Source organism: Triturus cristatus, chromosome 1_2 (assembly GCF_964204655.1).
Source record: "Triturus cristatus chromosome 1_2, aTriCri1.1, whole genome shotgun sequence".
In the NCBI taxonomy this organism is placed as follows: Eukaryota; Metazoa; Chordata; class Amphibia; order Caudata; family Salamandridae; genus Triturus; species Triturus cristatus.
Window position 1 is genome coordinate 666076247 of NC_140580.1, and position 23982 is coordinate 666100228.

General features: G+C 46.4%; 1 protein-coding gene across 1 annotated transcript in view; it reads right to left on the reverse strand.

Annotated features, from left to right (window-relative positions):
• RGR (retinal G protein coupled receptor) overlaps nt 1–16718 on the reverse strand; it is a 146109-nt gene extending 129391 nt beyond the window's left edge. The window contains exon 1 of the mRNA XM_085615103.1: nt 16555–16718. Coding sequence (XP_085471229.1) covers nt 16555–16633 — 79 coding nt within the window. The 5' untranslated portion in view covers nt 16634–16718. The remainder of the gene's footprint in view (nt 1–16554) is intronic.
• Nucleotides 16719–23982: the final 7264 nt, after the last annotated feature.

The following is a 23982-nucleotide window of genomic DNA, read 5'->3' on the forward strand; positions in this document are numbered from 1 at the left end:
TCAAACCTTCCCTTTCCTTACATGTAAGGCACAACTAAGATAGACCAAATGTACCCCCATGGGCAGGGTGCAGTGTATGTGGAAGGTAGGACATGTGCTAGTGTGTGTGACATGTCCTGAAAGTGAAATACTGTGTAATTTGTTTTTCAATGTTGGAAGGCTACCTGTCTCATAAGCGTAACATTGGAGTTGCACTGTAACATGTTTACATGTGTAACTTGCAATAGGGACAAAATAGGAAAATTAAGTTTAGACTCTCTGAACTCAGAATTTATTAACGCACCGTTTGGTGAAGGTGGTTTTTAAATCCTGTGTTTGAAAATGCCACTTTTAGAAAGTGGGCTTTTTCTTACTTCCCCATTCGGTGTGCCTCTGGCTGTTTGTGGATTCAGCATCTGCATCTGATGTGTGGGTGACAGGAGATGAGATGTGCGTTCACTCTAGACAATCCCTAAGGGAGGTTGAGGTGTGCCCTGCCTTGCCTGGGTAACTCAGAACAGGGCTGAATAGACCTGGTCTGCATTTAGAGTGGTGGGAGGAGAGTTACTTAAACCTGAATAAGCTGGGTCTCCTTTTGCCCAATGCTGTCTCTGCCCCCTATGGTCATGCTGCACCAGTGAATGCAGAACTGGTTTGGACTGGGTTCGGAGACCCTTGCTACAAAGACATCAAAGAAATATTGGGGTACAAGTATGTGACCTAAAACCCAAGTAGATTAGATTACTTCAAGGAACAAGAGGAACCTTTGCCAAGGAGAAGAGCTGGAGAAACTGGAGGAGGAGAACTGCCCCTTTGCTGTGTGCTCTCTGGGGATGGCCTGCAGTAGCTATTTCTGCCAAGGAAAGGACAAGGTTGCTGCATGCTGTGTCCTCCCTGCTTGTGAAGAATCTCCAAGGGCTTGTGCATGCTGGCCTCCTGTTATAAGTCTCAGGGATATAAAAGACTTGCAGCACTGGACTGTCCTGCACCACCTTTTCTTCCTTCCAAGTAAGACCTGTAGAAGTGCTGGATTTTTGCTCCCCAGCTAAAATAGGGCTGAAAGAATTAACTAGTGCGTGGTGAGCGCTTTTGTTTGTTCTTTTTCCGTATGCATGGTGAGGGGTTTATTTCTTCCTTTTTCTTAGAGCATGGTGAGCGCTTCCATTTTTTTTCTTTTTGTCCCATCCTCGCAGCAGGACCAAGAAGCTGCAGAGGAACATAGTGCTCCTCTGGTGGGCAGGGCTTGGTGAGTGGAGCCTGACCTCGACCCGAGCACGTTATACTCGCAACCACCGAGAGCTGTGCTGAAAGACCTCTGCTTCCGAAAATCCAGTTGTTCCTGAAGGGGGCGGACCGACGAGGAAGGTCGTGCTTGCCCCTATTCTCAACCACCAGAGTAAGTCAGAGCTTGCGAGCTCCCATCAGCCGCCCCACCTCAGAAGACAAAGAGGGAGGTGCCCGGAAGCCCGCAATGCGGCCTATCAGGAGCTGCAAGGTGCGGGAAGTGGGGGGGGACTCCGCTGTAGTCCTGTGGTGCTGTGCATGTGTCCCAGCCTCAGTGGAGAAGGCCAATGCCCTTCCAGGGACACTGGGCCCCCTTTCCCACTACCGCATCTGTGGACCCGGCTGGAGCTGCACCGGCCATTCGCGGACAGCACTTTCCTACGTTCGTGCTCATGGGAGGGCCCAGTGAGGTCTCCCCCTTCCTTCTGTGCCCTGTGGAAAGTTTCCCATGGGGACTCACATTGGGGGATTGAGCTACTGCCGTCACATGTAGCTGCGCCACACTATCACGGGCAGTTGCTATATTAAACACCTAGGGTGCACTTGACAAGAACATGGGATGTGCTGTGCCCTGGGTTCCGCAGGGACTGTAGAAAAGGACATCTGGTGATGAGGGTCACTTTATCGCCCTAGGTGTGATGCCTGATAAAATGTTATTCTACTGCCGGAGCCACTCATTCTGCATCAGAATAATGTCTTCTGGAATGGTTCTTCATACCATGTGCACTCCATGAGTACATGTTTTCCGACGATGTTTGCTAATCTGTGCCGGTTGCTAGAGAGGCTTTAGTGCACTGCATGGGATATGACAATTGCCTAGCTCGCCTGAAAATTATTGACTTATGTCAGTGTGGGCTAATGTATTCATTTCATAGGTGGCACAAGTGATTTATGTAATTAGGGTATAAATGTGTTTTTATCTACTACCAAGTGATTTTCCGCGCCACCAAGAAAGGTGACTACAGGAGTCCCAAAAGGATCAACTTTGAGCCCCCTTCTTTTCAACGTCTACATCACACCTTTGATCTATTTGGCAGAGGAGCTGGGAGCAAAGATCATTGCTTATGCGGATGATACCCAGCTCCTCTTTACGTGGAAAGGAAAAGATCTGTCCCCTGACTTAGCCAAAAACTGTCTTTCTGCAGTTTTTAAAAGGCTCGCTGGGTCGCAGCTCAAATGCAACGAGGACAAATCTGTGGTCCTCCTATATGGGTCTTTCCATCTGAATTGCAGGGAAGATCTTTGGCCGGAAGACTACCCCAAACCTAACTCAACGGGGAGCCCAGTGAAGAATTTGGGGGTCTGGTTCAGCGTGGAGCTCAGATTCTCACAGCAGATAAAAATAATTGGCTGGAGTGTGCTTCGGCACACTGATATTACTTAGAAAATTCCTGCCACTGCTGCCATGACCAGCGAAGGAAATGGTGACTTGTGCCCTCATCCTGTCGCGCATCGACTATGCCAACGCATTATATATTGGCCTTCCCGGTTATCAGCTGAAAAAGCTATAGACCATTCAAAATACGGCAGCGAGAATGCTGCTGGGCATTTCCGGCAGATCGAGTACAAAGCAACATCTCCAGGATTTACATTGGCTCCCGGTGGGGAAACGCTTTGACTTCTATGTGCCCCAAAGACATCTGCGATCAACAGCTCAATGCCTCACAGTTATTCCACGCTTTCGCCTTTCCCAGAACAGGCGGTAGCTCCCTTTCTTTCAGGGTGGCCACAGCTTGGAACGCCCTCCCCTACAAATTATGAAACACCCAAGACCTTAGGCTGTTGAAAAAGCAGTTAAAAACCTTGCTTTTCAATTAACATACAGCCTTGATTATCGCTCCCCTCTGTCCCCATCAAATTGGCTTCCGCGCCGGGACACTCCTGAGTATCCGTGTGCGCTATAAGTGTTGCATAACATGAAATGAAATAACATTTATGACCTTATGTGCACCTCTATGACAAGCGCCCGGTGGCACAGTGGTTTATGTAATGGTGGTCTAATGTGTTTTACATACTGCAAAGTGACTTATGACCTACGTGATGTCATGACAAGTTCCCGGTGGTGCAGTGGTTTATGTAATGGTGGTCTAATGTATTTTTATGTACAATACAGGGGATATTTTTGATATACCCTTGTGTGCAGTCTCTTTTGTGGTGTGCCTAGTGTGTCACTGCTGTGTGTGTGTTGATCAAATGCTTTACACATTGACTACTCTGCCAAGCTACAAAGGGGGTGAGCAGGGGTTATCTTCAGCGTGTAACTCCCTTGCCCTGACTAGAGTGGTGGGTTGTGCCTGGCTTAGGTGCATATCCCAGCCAACCAGAAACCCCATGTCTAACACTCACAAATTGCAATTTTTAGCAACTCACAGTTTGCGAGACACAAAATGAAATGTACTAATATGTCTCAGACACATTTAGCGATTCCCAATGGGGTCCTAAATGACCAACCTCATTAATATTCATGAGGTAGGTTGTAATTTGCGACCTATTGGGAATGGCCTGTAATCACAGGGATGGTGGACTGCTGGGGTCAGTAGACCACCATGTCTTTGATTGCTTTTTAAATAACGCATCTTTTTAATGTAGCCTGTTTTCCTTAAACTAAAATGTGATGCATTTAAAAAAGAAAAATTAAAAGTTACATTTTCATTTTTTAACAGTAGGCAGTGGTCACTTAAATAATGTTTTCACTACCATTCACAAAGGAAAAGGGGCCCCCTGGGGACCCCTTCCCGTTTGCAACTGGCTTACCACTTACTTGAAGAAGACGGTAAATTGCAATTGTTTTGCGACCACATTCCAGTCGCGAAACAATCGTACAACCCGCTGTGACTCGCTATTAGGAAAAGACGCCCTTGGCACGCCCCTTACTAATAGCAACTCACAAACCCTATTTAGGGAGTCTGTAATACGTTACTGACTCCTAAAATAGAGTTGGCACATGGCAAAAGTCATTTTGGCGTTCGCAAACGGGCAACAACTCAATTTGCGACCATTAAAAATGGTCGTGCATTTGCCCCATTGTGTTTTTAGCACAAAATGGGTCCACATTGGACACAAGGAAGCATTTCACTCTACAAAATAGCACTAAATACCAGGTTTGTGTAATTTTGCATAAGTTTGCCTACTTTTCCGAACCTTTGTGTAAATAAAAATTGGAAAGTATGCAATTTAACAGACACCTTGTTTAAATGTAACGTACAAGTTTTAAAAGGTAATTTCGAGTCATTCCCAAGCTCAACGACCCCTTCATATGTGGACACAATGTATGTGATTTTCAATAGGTCTTAATAACTTGACTAGTTCCATATCAAAAGGCAAACAGAATGATATACTTTATAAAAGTCACATTCACATTCTTTAGTTTGTCTGCAATATTTTTCCAAGTAGGTTGTTAAGTTGATTCAAACGCTGATGTTTGTGCAGTGACAGCAAAATGGGCATAAATATGTGACTTATATATGAAAATACATGCTGTTAATAATATATTTACTAACAAAATATGCATTGTTATGGTTGTACCTAAGAAGTAGATTGCAAAGGAGGGCATGATAAGGTTCTGGCAGCCCTGCTCATGTTGAAGTGACATTATTCCCTCTGCTAATTATAGTTTTAGCAAAATTTTTAGGGCGCGTTCCCTGCTTTCTGTGTTTAAAGTAAGGCTCTTGGGTGTCCAGCACTGGATGGTTGGCTCTAAACGAAGCTAATAAATGAAAGGTGTATCTATGGTTCTGGATTGTTGGATACAATGTCAGTGAAACATGGGAAACAGGAGGAGCGGGCTTGTTGGATGGCTCAATGGACCTTAGCATATGACCTGGTGTTGGGTCCTACTCAAGGCTTTAAGTGGGATGAAAAAACTGTGGGTTTCTCAAAGGGGCGTAGCTGGTGTAAAAAAGGGCGTGGCTTGAAAATCTGTGCTTAGAACAGTGTGCTGCCCGACAGCCATTTAGCTGTTTAGGTCTCGCCTTGCTATCGCGTAAGCGATCGCAAAGCGAGACTATTGTGGGCTTTACAAAGTGCTCCCAAAAAGCGGATTGCATGGCTAGCACGTGCACAATCACGCGCATCGTGCCGCCATGCACTCCGCTTTTGGGAGCACTTCAAAGGGTCTGCTCCCCGCCCCCGCCAAGCGCGCGCGCTTCCGAGAGCGCCATTGTAAACAAGGCTATTCTTATCTTGTTTTCTTTATCCCCCATACCCTCAAACTGTATGGCCTTTTAGGAGCCACGGCCTGTATACACGTGCATGGCGCGTTTTGCTTTACCCGGGTGTTTCACTTCCTTTATTCTTCGCGTTTCCACAGTTTTCCATCTTTCTACTACATTATACGCATAATTTGACAGCGCGCGAGAGTGCAGAGAGGGAAACGTCTGACAAGGTCTGGACGCGTTCACTTTCCCTGATGGCAGTAAAGTAGCATTTTGCTCGGTTTATTAGTTTATTTTAACTTTATTTCGGAGCGCGGCGCCCGCTTTAGGGACACCGCGCTCCGTTTACTTATTTATTTTTGCATTTGCCTCTCTTCCTTGCACCCGACCAGCTCCTTCATCCGCCCCTCCATGTCCCCTCTACACACATAACTCCTTGTTATTTTAGCCCATAGTTAGTGGGATTGACTGCGGCTGCAGCTAATGGAAAATGTGGTACGGCGGAGCGGCGGCGACGGGCAGGGTTGCTGGTGCCCAGCGGAGCAGTGAGGAATGCAGTCGGCTCCCAGGGCAGCCAAGATAACTGCGGTGATTCGGGGACCTCCGGAGCACTGTAAGTACGTAGATGCCCGACCCCTGGCGCTGGGTTTTGTGCAAAATGCACACATTTGTTCCTTACGAATTTCTTTTCCTACCCGGAGGCTAGTCCGGGACAAAAAAGTGAAGCCGCTGTCGAGTAGCTGAGGGCAGGCATTCCCCCTCGTTTACCTACTGCAATGTGCATCTCCTGGGTCTCATACTTTGCAGTGTTGTATTCAACAAACCTGCCAGTCTCTGCGCCGCTGTTCGGTCTTTTTTGGTGTTATTTGTTTTCTCGAGTTCTCCCCTGTGATGGCATCAGACGGGGCACACACACACAACAATGGCGCTATTAGGAGGGAGATAACACTTGTCTCTTCAGAAGGCACAGAGCCAACGTTAGTCTCAGCAGCGACAGGTGTGTGGCATGTACCGCAGAGGGCAGGAAATCACTGGGCATTACGGAACGGAACATAGCATGTGGCCACTAGCTGAAGGCATGGTGCCAACGGTGTCAGCACTGTTCTTCCATGTATGACTACTACGAAACTCATTCAGAGGCCTAGATCTTCATGTGAGGGCACGTGCAGGAGCAGTGCCAGGCAGGTGTAAGTTCCAGCAGTGTTGTGGTGTCTGGTCTGTGTCATCCAGAGCACCAGCACACTCGATGCTAATTGGAGAGCGTGAAAACTTACACTGTCAGTGGTTATGCTTGCGCCGACTTTGGGGTGAAGGGCCTGTTCAAAGCACAGCATCCTTGTGTGAACCACAACATATCTCCTCTCTGTGCATGTCCACTGTGTATGACGGACATTGTAGGTGGCGCAGCGGTGCCTGGGAAATTCAGACCCCCAACGGTAGATGCTGATGTTTATGGACACAGACGTCAGAGCCGTCATTACCAAGACAGGTGTCATCATCGCGTAGTGCAAGGTGCGCATCATTGGGTCAGAGCCTGTTAAGTGCGTGTATGAAAGTTGTGTGTGAGTGACAGTGTGTGTGTAAGCATGAGTCCGCTTGTGTGCAAGATGTGGTGTGTGTGTGTGCCAGCCTGCTGCGTTGTGTGTGTCTCGGCAGGCCCCGGCTCTTTCCCGGTCCCGGCGAGGAATGCGCTCTCCTCCCACATCCTCAGCCAGCCTCCTCCATCATCCCCTCCCCCTCCTCCTCCTGCAACCTCTCCCTCCCCAGGGACAGCAGCCCTCCCCAGGCCCATCACCAGGGACAACGGCCATCCCCTGGCCCATCCCCAGGGACACGGGCCCTTCCCTGGCCTATCCCCAGCCCACCCCACATCCTCACCCAGCCTCCCCGTTATTGCTCCCCACCCCAGCCTCTCCCTCCCCAGGGACACCGGCCCTCCCCCAGCACGCCCCAACCCGTCCATCACTGCTCTGCAGCGCCTACCCTGGCCCCCAAGGTGCTGCAGGTGGGAGTGCTGCGCCTACCCTGCAACCCAAAGCGCTGGAGGTGGGGGTGCTGGGCCCACCCTGGCCCCCAAGAAGCCGGAGGTGGGGGTGCTGCATGCTCACCATCGATACATTTCCTCCAACATTTTAACATCCTTTTTCGTATTTTTATTCATCCATTTACACCCTGTACGTTAACATAGCCGTAGCTTTACTGTACAGTTTCTATATAAGCTTATAGTATGGTATAGTGTGCACTTTTTTCTTTAAATTATCACTCCACTTACAAAACATAACATTGCCATTTACAATGTCAATAGCTCCAACTCCAACAAATGCGAGACCTATTGCATTGCAAATGCTTGTTCTGTCATTGTATTCAGATATATAATGCAACAAGTAACATTATACCTACAGCAAGCCAGAACTATTGGCTTTGTCAATGGTTGTTAGTCGCACAAGAAAAAAAGCAACAACTATGGCATTGTTGTATAGAATATTGAAAATGTTTCAGTGCTGAAATGATGAGACTGTGAAAGAACTAAACCCAGTCTCTTTGAAGTTACATCAAAGGCAGTGAAGAGTGGTACTGCTGCTGAGTTAACATTTTTTTTTCATCTTGAGGGTGAGGGCTAAAATGGAGAGCTCGATAGGGACTCTTCTCAGCAGCTGCTTTTAAGAACTGCTGGTGCTGAGCACCGGCAGGAGCCGGTCCACTTAAAGCCCTGGTCCTACTAATAAAATAGTGAAGTTGGCTCCCATGAAATCTAGCCCGTTTTCTTCCTCGTAACAAGGTGTTTCATAAAGCATTTAAACACTGCTGTTGTACCTACATGCTCTACTAAAAGATATTCCGTTTATTAACTTTATTTCGGCCACTAGGGCCATAAAAATGCAAGAACAATAAAACAGATAATGTACACTTATAGTTAAAAAATGTGGATAACTCCCAATCATCTTCTTCTACAGAGTTTATCCCACAAGAGAACACGAAAAAAGAAAAACACACAGTGCATAAGAGATACAGCAGGGATGTAAAATTATGTATAAAATTAGCTTCAACCCGTAAAAACGGAATAAAAGCAACCATCCAAAGATGAGCTGTGATATAATTTTTTTTACAAAAGCTAAAAATATAGGACAAAGATACAAATCCCCGAGCATGAGTAAACAGTTACTCGACCTGTGCATATTCAGGACATTTGTTCTTCCCCATGGGATCCACTTTAGACAGGCCCGCCGTATGTGCAACATACAATTTAAGAACCGTGATACGGCAAAGACAATTGGTGGATGGGTGTCATACTTTAAAACTCTGTAGGCCTCAAAGCAGCGCACAAAGCCCAAACTCTCACATAGCTGGAATAACCAACGCTTGCGTGGCAGTCGATAGGCAGGACAGAGGAGCAGAACATGTAGATCGGACTCCTCTTTGTAGTTACATCCAGGGCATTCAACCCTTTGGTCTTTCACCCATTTGTAGTGAACGCTAGTAGTGGAAGAGTCCCTAGTCTGAATTGCACATACAGTTTCCTGGCCAGTGGGGGTTGAATGAAATCCAGGAAGTTTTCCTTGCTGTATGCATCTTTTACTGGCAGGAATTCTGCTGTCAAACGACCACATGAGGTACTTTCTTGAATGGACAATATTTTGGCTAGTCTATAGCATTTGAATAGTTCCAAACTTTAAATCATGGCGCATGAAGTCTCAGGAGTTCTCCAGAGGTCCGACTTGCCTAACTTAGAGGCAAGGTCTCTTATGTGGCAAAGCCATGGAATTTTCTTGATGGAACATATGGCTAAAAGGTCATATAACTCAGCCCTGTATACAGACAACTCTGGAGTCACCCATAATCTCTGCCAAAAGGTTAGAGGTCTCAGGGCAATCTCTTCATCAAGGGGCCTAATACCCAGGTCCATGCGAAGGGGAGTAAGGGGGGTACTACGGGATAGGCCTATAAGCTGTCGCATGAAGTTGTTCTCCACCGTCATCAAGTTGGTAGTAGGACAATGCCCCCACAACTCCACCCCGTATAATGTGGCACCACTTGCATGTGCTTTATAGATTTTCACCACAAGGGTGGCTGTTTGAAAAGCTGAGGTTCCATACAGTTTCATTATTCCGCCCACTGTCTGGATTAACCTGAGTCTTGCTTTCTCCCACTGTGGCCCCCATTCAAAATGCTCTGACAGGGTAACTCCCAGATAATAAAATATCTTCACTCTTTCCAGAGTAATGCCGTGTAAAGAAGGGTTTGGACAAGTCATGTTGGGGGTGTTGAAGACCATATATTTAGTTTTTGTTAGGTTGATCTCCAGCCTCGTACCTTACAAAAATTGGCGAAGCCATCAAGAGTGCGCTGGATACCCATTGGTGTTTTCAAAAGTAACAGGGTATCGTCATCAAAAATCAGTGCAGGGACCTTCCCGAAGGCTAGCTTGGGGGCATCATTGTCCTTGATTTTTTTAAGATGGTCAATAAGACCATTGATAAAAAGACAAAATAAAGTAGGAGCTAAAACACATGCCTATCGTACCCCCTTTTGTACAGGAAAATGGGAGGTGAGTTCCCCATATTTTCCGCATCGCACTTGTGCAATATTTTCCATGTGGAGCCTCTGTATAGCATTTAGAAGATAAGGAGGGATCTCAAGTTCACGCAGCACCTTCCACAGTTTCTCCTGAGGTACAAGGTCGAAGGCCGACGTCAGATCAATAAATATTAGATAGAGGCTGCCACCCTCTATAGTCACCGTTTTCCAGAAGAGTAGTTGTAGTCTGAATATCTGGTCTACGGTTGACATATTTGCTCTGAACCCGGCCTGGTAGGAACTTAAAATTTGTTCTTCTTCCAACCAGCCCTGAAGGCAGTCCAGAAGCACCCGGCCGAAGAGTTTTTGGGTGATGTCAATTAGGCTGATCGCCCTGTAGTTGAAGCGTGCGAGGGGACAACCTTTTTTGAATATGGGAACTAGCTCAGCCCCGCGCCAGGTATCGGGGAGATCCATGCCCTTCAGGACGGCATTAAATAGGGCACACAAATATGGGACCCATATTTTGGGTTCTTCACGGAAGAGGTCCCCCGGTAATTTGTCTAGACCTGACGCTTTATAACGGCAAAGTATGTTAATAGCCTTTCCCACTTCGATCATAGTAATCTTCATGTCCCCCTCCTTATGGAACTCCAGTGCCTTACTGGAACTAGGGGTATTGCCAGGCCCACCATCCCTGAAGGAGTACAATGCGCCAAAGTGAGTCTCCCATGCTTCAGGCGCTATATTAGGCTCAATGGCCGATCTCCCTTCCCTGTCGCCCGAGCTCACTATTGCCCAAAAGGTTTTCAAATCTTTGTCATTCAGGGCAAACCTGAGAGATTCCCACCTCTCTAGTTCCCAGTTTATTTTTCCTGCTGGGTGGTCCATTTGTACCTGGCCCTAGAAAGTTTAATTTGTGGCCTGTCCTTCGCCTTCACTGCGTCCAGAAGGTCTCACTTGGCCTTGCGACACTTGTCGTTAAACCAGGCGCATTTGTTTCGGCTATTTTCCCTAGTACGCACAACCGGGAAAAATACATCTGCCAGTATTGAGGTAAGCTCTGCGTGTATTTTCCCTGGCTTATCTGGATCCAAGGTGGGACTCTCCACCTTTACTGCCTCCCCCATTTTGGTTATGAATGGAATTGCTAGCTGGTAAACTTTATCCAGCTTGGAGGGAGATTGTTGTAAGTGGCCCCAGCTGGCATTTCTTCTATTGTTTGTTAGTGTTATTGCACTGGTCACATTTAAAGGGACAGAAGGCGATTTAGAAATGCCAAGGTCTCATGGTTTTAAAATCATAATCAGGGCATAATGGTCACTGTCCTGCCTCTGTATGATAAAAAAGTCAAGGACCTTATCCCAAAATCTTGTTTCCACCATGATGTAGTCAATTATGGAGGCTTGACCTACTCTGTTAAATGTAGGCTGCCCTGGCTGATCGGATTTAATCTGGCCACTACATGCCCTTAACGAAAGAGCTAGAGTGAGTGAGTTAAACTGTATGGCCAGTGGCGACCATACTTTAATGGGAGTAATCAGGGGGTCAGGTACAGACCAGTACAGGTCTTCTTCCGTAGGGACAGAGTGAGAAGGGTCAGTGAGGGGTTTGAAATGGCAATTAAAATCACCCCCTACGATCAGCCATATCCCTGGATCTAAGGTTGGGATGAAATGACGTAATTGGGCAATGGTGGCAGATTCTTGGCTGTTGTTTTAACCGGACAAGAATACACGTTAATTAAGGTGATTTTCATCTTTGTGGGAAAGGAGAGCAGGACACACTGGATGTCATTTGTGGGTGTTATCATCTGCTCTGCTTCACAGCCAAGGTGAGTGCCCACCCAGATGGATAAAACTCCAGCAGGTCTCCCCCTCCCCCCCATTGTTGCTAGCTTATTGAATGTGGCAAAACCCACCCGCTGAAAGTTCTCCCTCGCCCAAGTCTCCTGGAAGATACAGATGTCATGTTTATCAGCAAAATCACCCCATTCGGGGCAGGGCAGTTTGTTTTTAAGACCTGTCAGGTTCCATGAGAGTATCCTGATCCTTTTGTCGTGCCCACTTTCCCCACTCTCAGCCTCATATGCACAAGCACTCTGTGGTGGCGAGGTACCTGGTTGGACTACACAACACCTAACTGGATCCCTCCTCAGTTCACTTTCTCTGCTAATGTCACCCCATAAGGCGGGGGATATAGTGTCAGGGACCCCACTTGATTTAGATCTCCCTCCTTCCTGGGCAGTCCATTGAGTGGTGGTTGAACCATTACCCCCAGTAGTTTGTTTTGGGCCACAGCCCACTATGCCCGTGGGGTCGTCTCCTACCGTTTGTGGGTCCCCACCCTTAGATGGTCCCTCCCCAAGTCAATCTACCTCCTCCAGAGTGGCGTATCTGTTATTCACCGGGATATTAAATAGGGGAAGCCTATTGTGGGCGACCCAGCTGCCCTCCTGTGGGGGCCCTAGGTCAATTACTGACATTAAAGGGGGTACACGGCTTCTTGGGTATGTTTGCTGTTGCAAATAGAAAAAGTCCAAGGGGCGCAGGCTCATGCCTGTTGGAGCGTTGTGGGAGTCAAGGTTGGATTTAAGTAGGTTGGTGGAAGTGTGGGGGGTTTTGAAATTGATAACTACACACTCAGCCAGATCGCTTTTTCTACGATTTCATACCCACCCCACTCTGCGAACCATTATAATCTCCCCTGCTCTGGCATAGTCAAAGTGCTTATATCTTGCGAGCCAGAACAGGCATTTGTTTCTCAACTCGAGTTGGCTTTCCTTTGTATTGGATTCGATGGGTGGGACACCTGTTAGAATGGCTATGTACGGGGAGCAAGCAGGAGGAAGATTTATATGTGGCAAGTTTGAGCTTGGGCAGGCATTCCTCCCCATACTGTATTCTTGTACTGGTTTTCTATTCTCTTGTCTTTTGGTAGCTTGGTCTTGGGGGCTGTGTGTGGCTCGATGCCTGGGAGGGGATGACCTGTTTTTTGCTCTGGACTCGGGCTAGCACTCCTATCTCTCTGGTGCCTATGAACACTCTGGTTCCCTGTCTCACAGCTAGCCGAGGGTCCCTTGTGTGTATGCATGTCCAACCCAGACGGAGGAATTGGAACCACACTATCCACCTGACAGCCTATATCAATCCCTTTTATAGACTTGCTGGTGTAGTGATTTTGTGTGTCAGTTGATCTGGCCTCCCCTGCTGCCAATGCTTTCTCCAGTTTATCTAAACGGCTGATAAGGGGGGCCAGTTCTTCTATGATAGTGGCCTCACGTTATTCTGCAAATCTGACATTAGATTCAGGGCCCACAATGGATAGGTCTTATCTGGGCTAGCTTGTGGCGGTCTCCCCAAAGTATGCTCTTGCTCTTCACCCCCCTCTTGGCTAGATGTAGTGCCCTCGCAAAATTTCTTATTTTTAGGACCGACCTCAGATGTTTGTTTGCACTTTCTGTTCTTGGGGATACTCGTAGTATTTTTACTCTTGCGCACTTCTTTCTTGTAAGGAACAACCACAGGCGATGGTAGGGGGTGAACGTCTGGCTGAGTTTGGTGCGTATTTGGCAGCATGATCAAATCGGATGGGGGAATAAATAGATCAGGGGTAAGTGAAAGCCGCCTTTCCGTTAACTCAATTTCGGTGTCCACCACCCTCCGGACAGTAGGACAGCATCGTTGAATTTTACCGTGAGGCGGCAAAGAGTTAACTGTGTGACTAAGCCTATGCATTCCAATCAATTTATATCGCTCATTGAACATACCTGGTCTCACATCCTCGTGAGAAGCATCTTGTTTTTAGGTCTGGCGCTAGTCAAGACCTATTGATGTTACTAAAATTAGATATCAGATACTTTATGGGCTTTCAGCCAGTTTTCTGCCCGTGTTAGTCTATTGTTGGGCCACTCACATGTTCTTTCACCCATTACAGCAGCAGCATGGGGCAGGAGAGGTCAGCCCACTTCAGTTATTGGCTAACTTCCCTTCTGCTCTTTCTTAAGGGACATGTCTGCACTCAAAGTAGCTCCCTTCAATGCCAGGAACTACTATGATAATGTATGCTTTTCTAAAGCAAATCACGTTGTGCTTTTTATCCAATATGTTTTATATTGTTGTAGGAATCAGTAGCTTTCGTATCAAAAGAAATTTACAGAAACCATGACAAAACAAAGCAACCACTGACAAAGCCAAAAGGTTGGAGCCAACGCAATGCTGTTTGGCATTGCCAGTGCCTGTTGATGATGCAGGCAAATTACAGAGGAAGCCCCCCCTGACCCGTAAGGATCTGTGACACCGTTGTGCAACCTGAGAATGCTGTCGATCTTGACTACCATCACTGAGACTCTGACGAACACCCAAGTCATCACTAGAAGGACCAGTTGCTCGTATCTCTGCACAAGCCCGAGAACTGTTCAACAACTGGCGATCATGCGCCAACATATAACCTGAACAATCGGCCCGGGTGGTTTGTCTCGTGAGCAGTACTTAGCCACCCTGCGTAGATTCCACTTCTCCCCATTGGCCAACCCAACATGCCACTTGTGAATCTCCTTAACTTGGAAAGGACCTCGGAACTTACTTAGACCTTTAAGACAACGACCGACCAATACGTCGGGTTCGTATTTATAAATGGTTGTGGGGAGCTCCTGCTCCCGCTCTTCGCCAAATGTAAAATGTGAAATCTGCAGACTTGGTAAGTAGTTTTGAGTAGTTTATTTCAATAAAAGCAGGAGCCCCTCCGGGCATGATGCGACTCCATGAAATCCACAACCGCACCTAACGCGCGGCCGTGGAATCTATGGAGAAGGAACCTAGCCGTGACCCTCAAGAGCACCACATGTTTAAAAGAAAGCACAGCGCGTGATCACGCCCGCGAGGAAGAAGCATCGCGAGCAAGATCACGCGCTTGTGATACACTACAGCCAGATAAAGGGCCGGGGTGCCCATCACGCTAGCACCTTGCCAGAACAGGGACACAGCAGTGGAGACATTTCACAGGCATGGTACATCACTTTACCTATCACCCACCGGGCAAATTCACCACCTTTGAAAGCGAGACGTGCGGTGAACACATTACACAGCAAACCACATTCAGTACGTCATGTTTTCCGCCGTCGCTATAGAAACCGCATCACAGCGGAAGGGTCGATTCAGCATCAAACAATGACTGACGATCACCAGGCACTGAAAGTAGCTCAGCGGGTTAACAACCGCTCCAAAGATCTTAGGGCATCCTGCAATTCTCTTGTTGTGACACAGTCAGTAAAATCCTGCTTCAGATTCGGACATCTGTATTGAAATGTTCCAATAACGGATGTAAGTGGTGCTTAACGCACTCTATAACCGCGAGGCAAAAAGAATAACAAACGCGTGCAGTAGTTGCTTGTTACGATGACACACACTGTCGTGCCGCAACGGCGTTTAGCAGTATACAGGTGAACTGGTAGAGACGGTTTTTTCTTGAACCGCTATGATTTTTTTTGTCATATTTGTGCAGTGCCCAAGACCACTGGCATGCTTCTGCTATGCCTGTGAACCGCCCAAGGGGAGGTAGGTGCCGCGCAGCACACACTCTAACACACACACACGTTCTGTGAAATGGCAGTGCCCAAGACCCCTGGCACCTTCCTTACGTCTAAACTGCCCCAGGGGAGACAGGTCGTGCGCGTAACATGTACTCGCAGCACACATATATCCACCTTCTGTGCCAAGACCCCTGGCACGCACTTGCCTCAGGAAGGAACTGTCCAGGAAGGCGTGTCGCGACCACACATGCAGTCACCGTCAATGAGCAGATCCCATGCACGCACCTGCCCAATGAGTAAACTGGCTAGGGAGGCATGAGTCGAGCACTGAGTCATCACAACAAACATGTGGCCACCTGCTATTAGCAGGGCACTACCCAAGACCCCTGGCACGCACCTGCCTTATTCGGAACTGCCCAGCGGAAGCACGAGCCGCGTTCCACGTACTCACAATACACACACAGCCACGTGACCCCAAGTCTATGAGCAGGACGCGTAGCACTGCCCACAACTCGTGGCAGGCATCTGCCTCATCTCTGAACTGTCCATTACAGCACGTACTCACAACAGTCACGGTGCCATTGTAGCCACATTGGGTGAGCAGGGCAGTACCCAAGACCCTTGGCACGCATCTGCCTTACCTCTGAACTGCCCAAGGGAAGACATTTGTCACGTACCACTTGCCCACAACACACCACATACCCACCTTTCATGAGAAGGAAAGTTCTAAGCCGTCCGTCAAGCCCCCAATTTGCCTCTGAACTGCTCACCGAAAGGCAAGTAGTGTCTAAAACGCGCCCACAGCACACACTAAAACCCAAGGCATGCGCCATGCTACTTGTCTTACCAACAAAATGCCCCAGGTGAGGCAGGGCAGAGGTGGCGGCGCGCGCGCTGCTCATAGAAGGTTGCTGCGTTTGTGTTGTACGTGCAATGCTGCGTTTGTGTTGTACCTGCGTGCTGCACGTACAACACAAACGCAGTAATCTTCTATGAGCAGGGAGGGCAGCGTCGTGGGCTCCTGACACGCACCTGTCATACCACTTGAACTGCCCAAAAGGAGGCACGCACTCATAATAGACACATACCCACCTTCTATGAGCAGAGCAGTGCCCAGTCCGAACACCTCGATCTCAGTGAAGCCCTCGGGGAGCGGGTACGAGGTCACCATCCTTGCCGCCTGGTCCCGGGTGCGCGCCTCCTCCTAACCTCCGTCCAGTGGGCTCTCCGCCTTCCCCTCCATCCTCCCGGGAGTCCGGCAGGCGGCCTCTTAAAGGGCCAGCTCACGTGCCGGCGCATGCAGGCTATTATGCAAAAGAAAAGGGGTGTACAAAAATACTTTCCCCCTTATTTGTGGAGGTTTATTGAAAAAAATGCAATCCCTCCAGGAATGCCTTAATGATGGGAACTGGAAGCCGACCTCGGGTTCCCAGTCCGCGCGCTCGCCGTCTCCAAATCGCATTTGCATGCGGCGGCCAAATGGCACATTCATTAATTTACAAGAAGGCCTTTGTACGGACAAGATTATGAAACAGTCTCCCCGTTAATTCTGCTTCGTTGCAAAATAAATAATTGGAGCCGTTCATCGAGAGGGGGACCAAAGGCGGGTGTTGACGAATTTTTAATTGTGAACCAGTGGGCATTGGACAGTGTGACAATGACCACCCTCACCACTAGAGCCACCACGCCGAGCAAGAGCTGCTGTGGTACTGAATAATGGAGAGTTATCTTAATGTATAGACAAGTGGTTCATAACCTGTGGTCCGGGGACCCCTCGGGGTCCGCAATGTTCTTCTCTCAGAGGGTCCACAAACGTTAAAATGAACAGTTAATTAAATCATTTTAGAATATTAATAAAGCATATACACATAAAAAAGCAAGATATAAAATTGCAAAGTGTAAAATGCTTTGTAAATGTGAACATATTTAAAATTGAAGGCTAAAACATAAGGGCCTGATTTAATTGCTGGTGGATGGAGTTATCTCCATTGGCCTGGCAGAGGACTTAACATGGCCAAGCTGAGACTTCTCCACCCGTGAAATTTAGAAATGACGGCAAAACTGTCTGTCATTTCTAGAGCAGTGGCAGGAGCCACCGTTGAGGTGCTTCTGGTCATCATGACGGAGCCCTGCCCCAAATTGTTTTCTTTTTTCTTTTCGAAAAGATAATGCTCCCCTCGCCATGGAAGTCCTCTACCAGGATGATGGGGGACATTTTGCAATTTTCACTGCTGCTTATGGCTAGGGTTTTCCTGGCAGTGATGGGTAATGAAAACTGAACTCTAATTTCACCCATCTAAATTAAGTGGGAGAATTAAGAGGTCTGCTGCCTCCAACCCCCTCTGACTCTGTAGGGCCATCGGAAGGGTTCAATCAGGGCAGGGACAGAGTAGTCCCTGCAGTGATTAGATCTAAGGTCCACCCACATGTACATTTGGAGGGCAGACTCTAATCTTGGCGCTTTAGACTGTACCACCAAGATATAAACCAGCCCCTAAGTTGGCATCCATAACTTGATTTGTGGGAGCAGCGCAAGCACAGTAAACAGAATATAGTATGGGCAATTATTGTCTTCAATTGGAACGCTGGTATGCACAGACAAAAAAAAACATGAATGAGGAGCAAATAAAGACAGAGTGATATGCGAAAGTATAGCATATCGCTTCATCTTTTAGAAATAAAACCACATTTTGAAATGCTTGAGCATTCCAATTAAAATTTTGATTTTTGTTTATTTTTGTGTTTGTGAATTCAAATATTTCATAATTTGAGTATTTGTTCCATCTATAATTGCTCCTGTATGCCTGTTAATTGTTTTGCGGTTCAAACCATATGAACTACTGAGCCTGGGGTTCCGGGTTTCCTGTATTGATAAAGTGGGGGTCCCCAGAAGTCAAAAGATTAGAAACTACTCCATTCGACTCATCCACCGACTATAGGATGAAGCAGCTATGCAGAATTATCTACAAGGTTACCATGGCGACAGCTAAAACATTTATTGACTCCAGATTTTGCATGGTGCTGCTGCCAGAGCACTTCCTAACCCTGCGAAAAGAGAGAGCATCGCCTACACTACAGGATGAATTTCATAGTTATCACACTAACTCATGGGCACATTCATGGCAAGCATCATCATTATTTGAGATGTAGGCTCAAGCTCTGCAATCCACTCAGATCCATGCGATGTAGTGGGAGGAATTTGTCGGCAACTCTAAAAAGTACACAGAAATCGACCAGGAGGAAGATCTTTGCTTCCACCCATGTCAACCACAAAATTAACTCCCAAATTCAGTTCAGATCTTGTAGACAAGTTTCAATTATTCATAAGTTCTAGGAAAACCCATCTATTCCGTTTTGCCATTAGCTTAAAATCTTTTCATCTGCCTCTCCCTTTCATCCTTACAGCGTTTGTAGCCTATGATTCATCAGTGCTACAGAAATGTCTGATGATGATGATGGTCTGGGCTACTCATAAGTAAGGGCCTTGCACAGGCCAGCGATTCCCGCCAATAGTATGGTTTCCAACGATGATGAAAGGCTGCCGTAAACGCAGGAAAAGCGGTGCAGAGAGTTACGTATGCAGGCTGACATGTTTGGCACCAGGCAGTTGAGATACTTAAGAGTTAAAGAATTTTGACCTACATCCCTCTTAACATTCTTTGGATTGTTGTCAAGTCCAGAAAAAAAAGCTATTTTATAAATTATCATAAAAATATGCTATGGCCCATTACAAGTGGTCCAGTAATAAAGCATGAAAATAACGCATGCAGTCTTAATGGGCTTTGTGTCATGCTTTTACAAGGCTATTTATGAGTTTTCATATCTAGAATGGGAAATAACATGCAGAAATCAGTTTGACTACGCTGCTTTTTACAAGTGGACATGTGCCTCCAAGTACCTGGATATTTGTAATCACATTTCTGTCGAAAACAGGAGTTTTCGTTCTCCATTACCCTGCTGTGGCTGCAGTTAGCTTTGTGGCTCTATGAGGGAGTAGACTATTATATTATTATTTTTTTTTACTGTAAATTTAAGACTGCACACTAAAACTGCTCACCTCATATATGTGTTTTTCTACCAGAGTTTTTAGGCATAGGATTAGCACAGTGCCATGCACACTACGGTTGAAAAGTGGCAACGCCTTTTGCCATCTTTACAGCAAAGTCTTTAAGCATAAGATGAGCAAGGACCATCCACACCAGGCTGAACAATGACGCCTTTTACAAAAGGTCAAAGTGGCAACAAAATGCCTTGTCACTCTTCTAGCTCTGCGTTGATGGCCCTGTACTAATCCTATGATTACAAACTCTGATAGAAAAACAGAAATTTCTGGTGAGCAGGTTTTAGAGTGTTAGAGGTGTTGTAGTCTGTACATATTAAAGGGGTGCTCCTCACCTAAAACTTGCGAGCTACCCAGAGTTCTCTGCTTTCTTTTTTCCATAATCTATATGACTCTCCACCCACTTGGAGAGTCACATTGATTATGCAAAAAAAGCAAGCAATGGAAGTTACGCAAATATATTCCAGGAGTAACTTCCTCTAATGACATGGTGTTTATTTTCCAGTCTATTCACACAGAGCAAGCACAACTGCAGCCGACACGTGTTTTGTCCTACGGACGTTTTCAAGGCAAGCAGCAATAATAAAATGATGCTGTGAGTTGAAGCTGTAATAGGTCAGAAATGGCAGAACGCAATGCAATCTGACCTCACAATTGCAGTCTTGAATGCATAATAAGAAATGTGCAAAACTGTATCGCCAGCCACAAAAAAGTACTGAATGACTCCACTCCAATGTAGGAAATAAGATGCATATAAAGTCAAGAGGCGAGTTGCACAGCAATGTACAAGACGTGGTCCCAACCACGAAGTTAGTGGTGGACATATGAAGGCCTTGATAAGCCCTACATCTCATCAGATGTGGATCGTGTCACGCTGTTGTCTCAATAGTTCTCTTTCCATTGCAAGTGTATCAACCAATAATGACTCCACCTCTGATGAACCATACCTGTCAGCTAGCATAGGGAGAGGAATCCTGCTGACAGGCTCTATAGGCAAGTGATCTATCTAGTTTCAGACTCACGCCTGATTAGCCCATTTGCCGCACCACGAGCATCCAACAAGCGTCTTCCTTCCTCCGCCTCAGGCCTCCGCCTAAGCAGTCTCCACGTATGCCTTGCTTCTCCAAATTAGAATTAGGGGTGGGTGATGAATTCCGCTTCACCGGTGGAGTTGGAGGAATTTTGGCAACTCTACATTAGTCATGTCAAATGTTTGCATTGTTTTTTAACTGTGGGACGAGTTCTTGGAGCTAAAAATCAGTGAGAACATTGCAACATGCTTAATTTCACCCATTTGCAGAACTTGCGTCCAATGCGCTAATCAGGCCTGAGTCTGAAACTAGATAGATCACTTGCCTATAGAGCCTGTCAGCAGGATTCCTCTTCCTATACTAGCTGACAGGTATTTCCTACACTGAAGTGGAGTCATTCAGTACTTTTTTTGGCTGGCGATATAGTTTTGCCCATTTCTTGTTACGCATTAAAGAAAGTGACTGTGAGGTGAGATTGTATTGGGTTCTGGCATTTCTGACCTATTACAGCTTCAGCTCACAGCACCATTTTATTGTTGCTGCTTGCCTTGAAAAAGTCCGTAGGACGAAACACGTGTCACTGCCGTTGTGCTTGCTCTGTGTGAAAAGACAGGAAAAGAAACACCATGTCATAAAGAAGAAAAGTTACTCCTGGACTGTATTTGCATAACTTGCATTGCTCTGAACCAGCAGAACTGAATGGACTACTCACGCGTGCTTCAGTATTCTTGTATGCCAATAGAAAGAGGACTAAGGAAACCTATGGGTCAGAAACAAAAAAGGGCTGAGAAAACAAGGATATTCTGTGACCACGGTGACTCATTTTTTTGTTTTAGATTATTTTGTTTTGTGACTTTATTGGGATTGTAGAAAAGTTTGTTTAGGAACCTGGAAATTCCATAATGGCATGGGGGGATTTGGGGGAGGCATTTGAAACTTATTTGGAGGCAGTAGGGGAGATGCGTTTGTTGCCAAGAGAAAACTGGTTATGCTGAAACACAACCTGGATGTGGAAGGCAGAAAGATGTTGAAGACATTGTCCATTCCTATGGCGACTGAGTAGACAGGGTGAAGGTAGGAGGGTCTTATGATAATGATGGGCATGAGGATGAATATTTGTATGCAATGATGGCTTTAGAGGCCAATTTTGGTAGGAAACCTAGTATGTCATTTAAAGACATACGTTTTTCTCTTGAGCTCAACTACCAGGAGAAACAATAGAACAGTATGTAACTGTTTTAAGAAGCTTAGCGGTTTCTTATAAGTTTAAGGATCTTCAGAAGGAAATCACTAGAAATCACATGGTAATAGAATCAATAACATGAAGATCCAAGAGAAACTATGGCATTGAAGGATCCTTCCTTAGAGAAAACAATCAGTGTGGCTCAATGAAGGGAAAGCACTTCTTGTTATGTCAAGGAGTTAAATGTTGATCACTCTAGGGGTGTGTCAGAACAAGGAGATGGTTAAAGATGTGAATGTTGTGCAGAATCCGATGTATAGAAAGGATAAAAATGTAATGAACAAGAACTTAACTGAAATTCCCAGTGGTGTTAAAACAAACACTGTTATAGAAGATGAAGTGGAAATCATTTAGCTAAATCCAATACCTGTCCATCCATTAGGGCTAGATGTTTTAAGTGTAATAAAATGGGATATTTGTCTCATATCTGTAAAATGGTGAAAGGTGATTAAAAGAAATGTGGTGTGAATTAGATTAGGCAAAGGGATGAGGAAGCGAATGATAGTAAAGAGTCAGAAGAGAGTTGCGTTGAAGTTTTGGTAGTATCAGGGATGACTGAACAACTAACCAGTGTTTGCGATGTATGCCGACCACCTAAATGTTTACTTAAGGTGAATGTTTAAGTACATATGTGAGCGAATGCTTGTTCTCTTTATACAGTAATAGATAAGGCAATTTGACAGAGATTGGGTCAATGTGACCTAATTTCCATCGATGTGCAACCTGAGGGTTATTGTGGTAATGAATTAACAACATTAGGATATTGTGTAGTCAAATTGGAATATAAGAACAGACAAGCTGTTAGCAAGGTGTATGATGCACACTAATTTGACCCTATGATCCAAAGGCTGCCTTTCTAGGATATATTTCTGATACAGCAGGCACCTGAGGGGGGAGGGGGAGGAACCTTATGGTTTACGGTTTATGTTAAATGTTGCACAAGCGCTGAGTGAGGCCGAATGTTGATGCCAACTCAGCAGTGAAACGCTTATTTTATGCTTAGGCAGCACAACAATAAACAAATTTAAACATAAACGGTATGTTATAGAAAGGTGAAGGAGGTTGGGTTGAAAGGAACAACAAGCATTAGGAATTGTGTTAAATCCTAATGATCCCGGTCAAGTGTTACCAATTCTGATGAAGTGAGTAAGGGGAGTGCTACATTTCCAGCATTGTTTGCCCAAAGGTTAGGATGCTTGAACATTTTTGGGCATCACACACCTTTAAAAAAGGGAGCCATTCCTAAGGTGCATAAGGTACACAATGTTCTGTTAGTGTTAAGGAGTCATTTGAAGGACAAATTAGACCGGTTGAATGAGAAGGGGTTACAGACTCCATTGAGGTCTCAGAATGGCTTAGTCCTGTGGTCCTGGCTGAATGAATGGAAAATGATGTAATTAATCTATCAATCAGTTTATATTGAGCACAACTACTCACCCGTGAGGGTCTCAAGGTGCTGGATGAGGAGGGGGGAGGGGCTGCAGGTCCTGTTGGGCACTCAGGTTCAGTCGAAGAGCCAGGTCTTGAGATCCTTCCTGAATTGAACCAGCGATGGGATAGCCTGAGGTGGAGTGCAGGGTGTTCCAGGCTTTGGCAGCGAGGTAGAGAAGGTTCTTTCTCTGGTCCTGGTCTTGAGGCTTATAGGGATGGTGGCAATGGTCAGTTTGGCAGAGCAGAGGTGCCAGGTGGTTACGTGGAATGAGAGGTGGTGACTGAGGTATCCTGGTCCGGCATTGTGAAGGGCCTTGTAGGGGTGTGTGAGGAGCTTGTACATTACTCTTTTCTTGACTGGGAGCCAGTGGAGTTCTCGCAGGTGTTCAGAGATGTGTCTGCGGCAGGGATGTTGAGGACCAGTCTGGCTGCGGCTTTCTGAACGTCCTGTAGCTTCCTGAGGAGTTTCTGGCTGCCACCTGCGTGTAGTGCGTTGCCATAGTCGAATCTGCTGCTGATGAGTGTGCGGGTAACCGTCTTTTTGGCTTCCGTGAGGATCCACCGGAAGGTCTTTGAAGAAGGCAAAGAGTGTAGAAGCATGATGAGGAGAGGGCATTGATCTGGCAGTTCATCGTGAGCGAAGAGTTTAGTATGATGCTGAGGTTTTGTGCTTGGTCCATGGGTGTGGGAGGGGTTCCTAACGCAACGGGTTACCAGTATTTTACCCAAACGGAGGTGTTGGGCCCCAGGATGAG